Source organism: Numida meleagris, chromosome 26 (genome assembly GCF_002078875.1).
Source record: "Numida meleagris isolate 19003 breed g44 Domestic line chromosome 26, NumMel1.0, whole genome shotgun sequence".
NCBI lineage: Eukaryota > Metazoa > Chordata > Aves > Galliformes > Numididae > Numida > Numida meleagris.
The window spans coordinates 3446019-3454262 of NC_034434.1; the positions used below are offsets into that span (position 1 = coordinate 3446019).

The 8244-nt window shown below is 57.9% G+C and overlaps 1 protein-coding gene across 4 annotated transcripts in view; it reads left to right on the forward strand.

Annotated features, from left to right (window-relative positions):
• Nucleotides 1-8244, forward strand: part of MLLT6 (MLLT6, PHD finger containing) — a 46136-nt gene that overhangs the window by 22330 nt on the left and 15562 nt on the right. For all 4 annotated transcript variants that reach the window (XM_021378132.1, XM_021378133.1, XM_021378134.1 and 1 more), the window contains exons 8-11: nucleotides 1132-1306; nucleotides 2088-2672; nucleotides 4088-4272; nucleotides 5107-5224. In XM_021378132.1, the coding sequence (XP_021233807.1) occupies nucleotides 1132-1306; nucleotides 2088-2672; nucleotides 4088-4272; nucleotides 5107-5224 (1063 nt within the window). The remainder of the gene's footprint in view (nucleotides 1-1131; nucleotides 1307-2087; nucleotides 2673-4087; nucleotides 4273-5106; nucleotides 5225-8244) is intronic.

Sequence of the window (8244 nt, forward strand, 5' to 3'; positions counted from 1 at the left end):
CCCCCCACCCCCCCCTAATTTCCACCACTCCCTTCCTCCTGTCTTTCATATTCCCGGCACATCTGGTGTGCGTTAGGCCGCCAGCTGTTGCATTGTGCAGAGTGATTAAACCACGTGGGAGGAACGGGGGAAGGTTTTTATCTGGGCACTGGTGAGTCTGCATCACCACCCCCCTTTTTTTTCTTTAGCTCTCCCCAAGAAGAGGTCATCTGGAGTCAAGGGCTGTGCAATGCCAGGAAGGAATCGTGCTTCTCTGTGTCTCCCTTAGGTCTGCTCTCGTTACGAAATGAAAGGTGTTTGCCCTGAGGTACAGGTGTTATATTGGGGGCCGTGGCCGTCACGTTGGAGCAATATCTCTTACTATTGATTCACTTGCAGTAATGCCTTGCAAGAAGTGATCTTTGCTGCTAGTTTGGCTTTGAAGTGATGTGAAGGTGGAGGTGTCACGTCCCAGCGTGGGTGCGCGGAGGGAGCTGGTTTTCCATTCGTTCCGCTCTCCCCCCGCTCAGCTCCCACACTTCTCTCTCTTGCCCCAAGCTCCTGGGTTTCCCAGCATCTTGCCCGGATGCTTCCCTGTCTCCTGCAAGCTTACAGGGGGTTTGGGCAGCATCTGTTGTTAGATGGTCAGACGCCGCTCGGACAATGTCGCCGTGCTGCAGTAGATGTGGAACGCCCTGGAACAGCAGCGGGGGTGTTGGGAAACCCATTGCAACTCCCATCACAGGAAGGACGGACAGGTTCTTCCAGGTGGAGGGACCTTGTGCAGAGAACAGCACACCTGGGGGGTGCAGCGGAGGTGCACGTTTGGATTGCAGCCGATTCCAGGTTTTGGTTGGACTGAGCAGCCCTCTGAGCGTGGGTGCTTCTCTCCGCTGCCGTGCCTGTGCTGTCGGTGCCCCGTTTAATTTCCTGCAGTTAGCTGGGATGAGCGTAATCCCTGAGTATAAAGACTGGTGCCACCAAGGAGCAGCAGAGGGGGATGCTGTTTTTCTCCTGGGAGTAACGTGAGCTGGCCTTCGCGCTGTGGGCAGAGAGAGCAATTACTTCTCTTAAGGGGAAATTGGTAAAAAGAGCCCCTGCTGTGGCCACATCTGGTTCAAGTGAGTCACCTCCGTGTTTGCTGCTTGCCAGGGCTCCACCAGCCACCATGAGGGGAGCAAAGAGAGCTCAGAGGTCGGGAGATCAGAGGTGAAAGGCAAGAAATCCTCGAGCCATGGCAGCAGCCACAAGGGGAAGAAGACGGGAAGCGGGAAGAGCTCGGCTGGGTTCAGCTCCGCATCCTCCAGTGGAAGCTTCCAGCCTGCAGGTAAGGGGCGAAGGAGGAGCGAGAGCAGAGGGGGCAATGGCAGGGATGGTTCGCTTTGATTCTCTTTGGTAGCTCTGCATCTATAAGATAGCAGCTCACCGGGGTATTAGTTCATAGCAAGTGCTTTGGAACTTGGCTGATGGCTCTTTAACCCCTTCAGCAGAAGGGGAAGAGTCTTGTTGCCACTTGCTCCATGCACGGGGGCAATGACGGAGCCCGGCGAGTGCTGCAGCTCCTGGGTGCGCCTTCTGCACCGCAAGGGAAAGCAGATCCAGATGTCTGAGCAGAGGGAGGAGGAAAGGGATGCTTGCTCAGGCAATGTGGGCAGCACCTGCCTCCGCCTCCATAGGTGGGACTGTCTGCAGCAGTGCTTTAAGGAGTGCTGGGGGAGAGACCTGAGCCAAGAGCTGATAGCCCAGCTCCCCTGAGCTTCGAGTGGAAACCCAACAGGGCTCCCATCTGCTCTGATTTTTTTTTTTTTTTGAGCTGTTGTCAGAACTGCTTGCGGGTTTCATCTCCGGGACCCTAATTGGGGCTGGAAGGAGGGTGGTGATGCAGGGCAGCAGACGCGTGCAGGTTTGGGTGGGGTGAAGCTGCTGCTGTGCACCTCTTGTGCTTTCTAGAGAGCTGGGCAGGGCTGGAAGGTGGCAGAGATGTCCTTCAGCTCGGTAAGCAGCCTGTGCCCAAGGAGCTGCCCTGTGACCGTGCTCTCACTGCATCGTGGGCTGAGTTATTGCCACCACGAGCCTTCCTACGTCTGCTTCCCCTCTCCCTCCCCCAGGCACCTCCTGCAGCTCCTTGCAGTGCTCCCAGGATTTCGTGGCGTTCCCCAAGCTAGAGCAGGACGACGAGAAGTACCGCAAGCCCGTCTCCTCCTCTTCGTCTTCCCACTGCTCCCCGCTGTACGAAGGCCAGAAGGGGGACATCTTTGAGCAGAAGGTGATCTTCTCAGGCTTCGGGTCCATCATGCGCTTCTCCACGTCTGCTGTGAGCCAGCCGAGGGGCCGTGATGCTTCCCCCGTGGACTACAAAGCCTCAAACCCCAGCAGTGGCCCTTCGGCGGCGAGCAGCGCGGCCACGAGCAGCAGCCACAAGCGCATGCCATCCCTCAGCATGGAAGAGGGAGAGGTGCTGAAGGAAAAGAAGCACAAGGGCAGCAAGAAGAACAAGCACGGTCCTGGCAGGCCAAAAGGGGGCAAAAGCAAAGAGATGTTGGGTGCCCAGCTGGCTGGGTCCACGTCGACGTCCTCGTCACCGTTCTCCGGGGGCTCTCTTGTCAGCTCCAGCATCAGCAACTCTTCGCGGCCCTTCAGCCACACGGGGAACCTGCCCAGCCTCAGCATGGAGTCCCCGCTGCTGAGTTCAGGTATGTTTCCCCCCCGAGGGCTCCAGGTGTGCTCTTCCCAGCCCTGCTCCCTTCAGCATCATGCCTGGTGCCTGAACCTGCCTCTGCACACTGTCCGGTCCCCATCCATCACTCCCAGGAGCTGTAAATTCCCACCTCCAGTCTCCTGTCTCCATCGTGGTCTTCATCCCCTGGGTCACCTGCATGCCTGTTGGAACTGGGGTCATTTCAAGCCCGTCTTGCTCAATTGCTGGAAAACCTCAGCAAGTCAAAGCTTCCTTTCTAAAGCAATGCAGGCAGGGATATTCCCCGGCCAAACCGAAGCAACCGCAATCTGACCCCAAATGAGGGATTCTCGGGAGTGGTTCAAGGTTAACCCCTCTTTAAGAAAGCAAAACCTTTCATCCTGGTGTGGCCACATCCACATGGGGTTGGGGGATGGGCTCACCATAAGCACTGCTGAGGGGCTGTGGGCTGCCCCTGGCCTGGGAACCCGAATCCTGAGCCCTGACCCAGCCTGGGTGGGGTGAGAGCAGTGGGACGTGCAGCAGGAAGGGGTTAAGGCAGCGTGCAGGGGAGGGGCCTGCAGCTCCAGGCTGAGGTTTGACACTGTTCTGGCAGCAGAACTTGTCATCGGTCTATTGTGGGTTGTTTGCAGATGCTCCAATTTAGGTCACATTGCAAGGGTGGGGGGGAGGGGGGGTCTAATTCTGCTGCGTGCGCCGGGGAGCTGTGGCGCATTTGTCTGCACTGCCTGAGAGCGGAGAGGAGCTGCAAGAATCGCTGCAACCTCCTCCACCATCACAACCTTAGGCCAATTTTTTCTTTTTTTTTTTTTTTTCCTCTCCCCCTGGAACAACAAAGGAACATTTCAGAGAGGAAGAGGCTGCCAGGGCCTGCCCTCTCCCCGCTCATTCTCCCATTCTTCTGCGGAGGGATGTTGGCAGAGCCAGCGCTGGGCTGTGCTGCGTGCCTGAGCAGCAGCTCCCTCCCCGTCTCTCCTCGTCCCTCCTCATCCCCCCTAACCCATTCCTCTGTCCCTGCCCCTCCTCAGTCCCTGGGCACAGTGGAAGGGATCAGGTTAACTCAGCAGAAGTGCTGTCCTTTGACTGTGGGACTCCCTTCTGCCACCAGCGCGTGGCTTTGGTGAGTCACTCGACGCTGCGGTTTCTCAGCCCGACTGTATCGGGGCGCAGCGGGCAGAGGAGGGGGGGAGGCTGGAAAACTGTGACACCTTTTGACAGAACGATCGCGGGCTGTCCCCACTCTCAGTGGTGCTGGGCCGTGAGGTGCTGCACGTTGCACGTGGTCCTTCCGCAGCGCCACGCTCCCTTGCAGAGCTGCACCCTGCAGTACGCCAGCTGCCCCCAGGACTTGCTGCTGGCCGCGGAGGGGAGCATGCCTCTCTTAACACATCCCCTCCCCTCCCCTTGCAGGGATCTACACCAGTAACAAGGACCCAATTTCCCACGGGGGCGGGGTGCTCCGGGCTGTGTGCAGCACCCCGCTCTCCTCCAGCCTGCTGGCACACCAGGGCACCGCGTCGATCCCGCCGCTCAACCGCTCTCCTTTTGCCAGCACCATCCCCACCTCCTCCTCCTCCTCGGTCTCCACCACACAGGTAAGAGCCTGGGGAGCAGGGCAGCAGAGCGGCTGTTGTTCAGGGGAGCGCTGCACTGAGCAGGGCTGGCTTGTGGGCACAGAGGAGCTGCTTTTTCCCTTTGGAAGTGGTGTTATTCTTCCTTTGGTTTGGAAGGAAGCATCGTGGCAGCACAGAGTTCCCTCATCCAAATTACTTTAGTCTGGAGGCTGCACTGTTTTGTTGGGTTTTTAACCTGAAGTGGCATAACCCTGAGGCTGTGTTTGCTACAGCTAAGGGTATGACTCAAGGTGCACGACAGACGTGCGTCCAGGGCAATCTGAGGATGCACATTGCCACTTGGGGATGAGAGGAATTGCAGCCTGAGGGTACGTTACTCGGCTGCCAGCAACAGGAGCACGGCTCAGGTGGCAGAGGTGTGTGCTGTGTCCCTTGCTGCTCACCACCAGTGCCAGCCCTCCAGGACGGGGAGCTCGGTGGGAGGCATTCCAGCTGGGTGGGCTGCACGTGTGCCAGGACGCAGAGCCTCGTCCTTTGTCGGGAGCTCGCGGTGCGAGGCGTTTCACAGGGAGGGGAGAGCTGGTTTTACAGCTGCAGCGTTACTCAGCCCGTTCAGACCTCTTGGCTCGGAGATGGGGCTGGGAAGATTTTCAGCTGTCTGCTGGGACTTCCAGGGAGATATTTTTAACGCTCTCTCTCATGACCGAGCCGAGTTCAAGAGTCAGGAAGAGAAGGAATCGTGCAACGTTATTTTGCTCTTGCGTTTTCGAGAAGTCATCTCCCCCTTTCCCTCCCTCCCACCTCCCTCCTTTCTCTCTCTCCTTCCATCCCCCCACCTCCCGTTTTGCCATGCAGGTGTTCTCGCTGGCAGGTTCCACGTTCAGCCTCCCCTCCTCGCATATTTTCGGGAGCCCCCTCACATCTGGGCTGTCCATCAACCCGCTCTTAAATCAGTCGGAAAGCAGCCGGGCAGGTACGTGAATCAGAAGGTATGTGAGCTTGGGCTCCCGGAGGGGTCTCCCTGGAAGAGTCAAGAGAACCACGTCCATAGTTGTCCAGCTGACCCCCCCTCCCCCCCCCGGGTTTGCTCCCACCCCACATCTGTGGCACCCAGGGCTAGGAGAGAGGAGAGGGACAGTGGCTTTTCCCCCCGGGCAGAGGGTGCTTGCATTCACCTTCATGAAGGATTCGCCTCCAGCCCTATGAGAACACGTCTGCTGCTGTGTCCAGCGGGTAATGCGTGTCCCTGGACACGTGCTAAGGAGGTGCAAGAATGGAAATCTTTCCCTGCTTCCACTCCCCCAAAGATTCCCCCTTTCCCAAAGACTCGTTGCCATTTTACCGACTAAAACTGCGCAAACCTAGGGAGAACCATTCTGAGCTTCTGCTTGTTCAGCGTGAGCGAAAGGGCCCTTTTGGTGTTGTTTAAAGCGCTCTTAGTTCTCGTCTTCCAGTCCTGTTTTGAGTTACTTTCTGCTCTTCCCCTTTGGCTTTCTCATGAAATGCAGCCGAATCCGCCCTTTTCCACTTCCAAACGCGAACGTGCCAAGCCCCGAATTGCTTACAACTGCTCATTTTTTCCCACCAAGGCAAATCCATTTTTCTTGGAAAGTTGCCTGGTTCATAAGCAGGAAACTTNCCGGGGGAGCCGTCCTGCCGCCCTCTGTTGCACTTGCAGTAAATCTGCAGGCTTGCAAGCCACCCCAGCTGCCTCCTCCTGCCAGCTGCAGACATCACGATCACTTGTTGACACACGCACACATGCGACGTGTTTTGAGCTGCAACATCTGGCTTTTCTCTGGGGTTTGTAATTGAAGCGGCGGATGCTGGGGGCTCCCCGCACCCACGCGGCCATCAGGTGCTGGGAGAAGGGCTGGAGCAGGAGGAGGGGGGGGGTAGGGGGGGGGCTCTGAGGTTTTCCAGTGTGATTTGAGCTCTCAGGGTCTGCCAGCAGGCCCGGAGCTGACAGATGCTGGGAACCTCTGCACCGTGCCTCGCTCAGGCAGATCCGGTAGCTGGGATGGGGCAGGGGTTGTGCTGCTTCCCCCTGCTCGCCGGAGTGTGTCTCAGCATAGATGCTGGCAGAGAGCCTTTCAGCATCCCTCGTCCTGACACGGGTATGAATTTCCCAGTGGCATCGGGGAGCAAAAAATACAGCCTTCAACCCCAGCTCCATCGTACCTATAAGGAACGCGGCCCGGCACTGGCTGTGAGCGGCTCGGGCACAGATGCTGCAGCTCATCCGAGCGCCTCGGCCCGCAGCTCCCGATGGAGATGTGTTTGACCTCTGCCGAGCAATCCTGTTTGGAAGGGCAGCAGATGCAAGCAGCCTACCCTGGAGGCTGCTCCGGCACGTCGCCGCTCCTGCTCTCGGTGCATTGTTCCTCGGCGGCGTCCTCCCTGCTTCTCCTCGCCAGTAGTTTAATCCAGGGCAAAGCAGCTCTGCGTTTTCCACGCTGCACAGCCTCCCCCCCCCCCACCCCTTCTGCCTTTCGTCAGTGGTTCCCTCTAGGAGCTCGTCCCGCCAATCAGAAGGCAAAGAGATGCTCTTCTGATTTCCCATCAATAAATTAATGAATGAAGAGCGCTTGGGTGCTGCACGGTGTCACAGAGAGGCCAGCAAACAGGTACAGCCCCTCCGGGGGGGGGGGGGGAGGAGGTGTTTGCATGCCTGTGCTCGGTGCCCTGGCAAGTGTCTCCATTCTGCTGGCTCAGGGCTGGAGCAGGAGTTCCCCTCCTGTCACCTCCAGCTGGGGCAGCAGGTTTCTTCTGCTGACGTTTCTCGCTCGGGTTGCTTAAACCAGAGCTTCAAAATGGAACTGCTGCCTCATTTTGAAAGGGCGCTCTCGGTTCCTCGGTTGTTTTTTTTTCTTTCTTTTTTCTTTTTTTTTTCTTTTTTTTTTCCCCCTTTCCTCTGCAGCACGCGCTCCCCCGTGCGCACCTGTTTGCAAAACACGCGCGAACCTTCGGTGTTTCTCCACGTGCAGTTTTCCGTGCGGGAGGAAAGGGGATGGTCCAGAGGTTGGGACTTCTGTTTCTGTGCAATGCAAGCAGGCTATTCTCCGGCCCTGCTCCTTCCTTCGTTAGAGATGCGGCGGGATGGCAGCCCTCGTTACTGTAATTATATTGGCGCTAAGGTAGCAGCCCGCTGCCCGTCGGATCGTGGCTGTGTTGCACTTGGTGGCCCACGTGTGCGTCCTGGAAGGGTGCAGTGCCACACAGAGCTCCGTGGGGCAAAGCGGGGAGGAAACAGAGGCACAGAGAGGGGAAATGATCGAGCACGGTTTCAGTTTGGGGGCTCGGGCCCTTGCCCTATGTGCAGGCTCCGTGTGGTGGTTGGGGGGGGCAGGGGTCCTGGTGGTACCACCCAGATCCATTGGGTAAACACTGAGCAGGACGGCATTTGGCAGCACGTGGTAAAATCTTGCCCCCCCAAATCTGGGGGGAGTCCGTCAGGGCGGTCTGCGGGTCCAAGCAGCCCTGCAGGTGGGTGTCCGCCCTCAGCACAGCCGGCTCAGCTTCTCTCCCCCCTCTTTTTCTTTTCTTTTGACTTTAATTTTGCGATTAAGATTTATTTCCCAGCTCAGGTTTCCCCCTTCCACCCCGCACTCATTCATTGCTCGCCCTGCGCTCCCTTCCTGACGCTCCGCATTTGGAACGTGTCCTCTCATGCGGTTCCCCTCTGCCCTTCTGTGGCCTCGTGCACCTTGTGCAGAGCTCCACAGGGGTGGATTTATGGGGGGGGGGGGGGGGGGGGGGGAATGTGAGGCTTTGCATTTCTGCTGAGGCATGAGCCATCTCGTTCCCGTGACTTCACCAACGGGCCCAGGACTTCCCATAGCCCCCAGACACCGCTCTCCTTTCCCCCACCCAGGGCAGATGTGGAAAGTCAGGAAGATTTTCATGCTCCCTCCGAGATCATAAATCAAGAAGGCTTAATCTCCTACATGCAGGAGTCTGTGATGAGAAAATACAGATTCCCCCCCTCTCCCC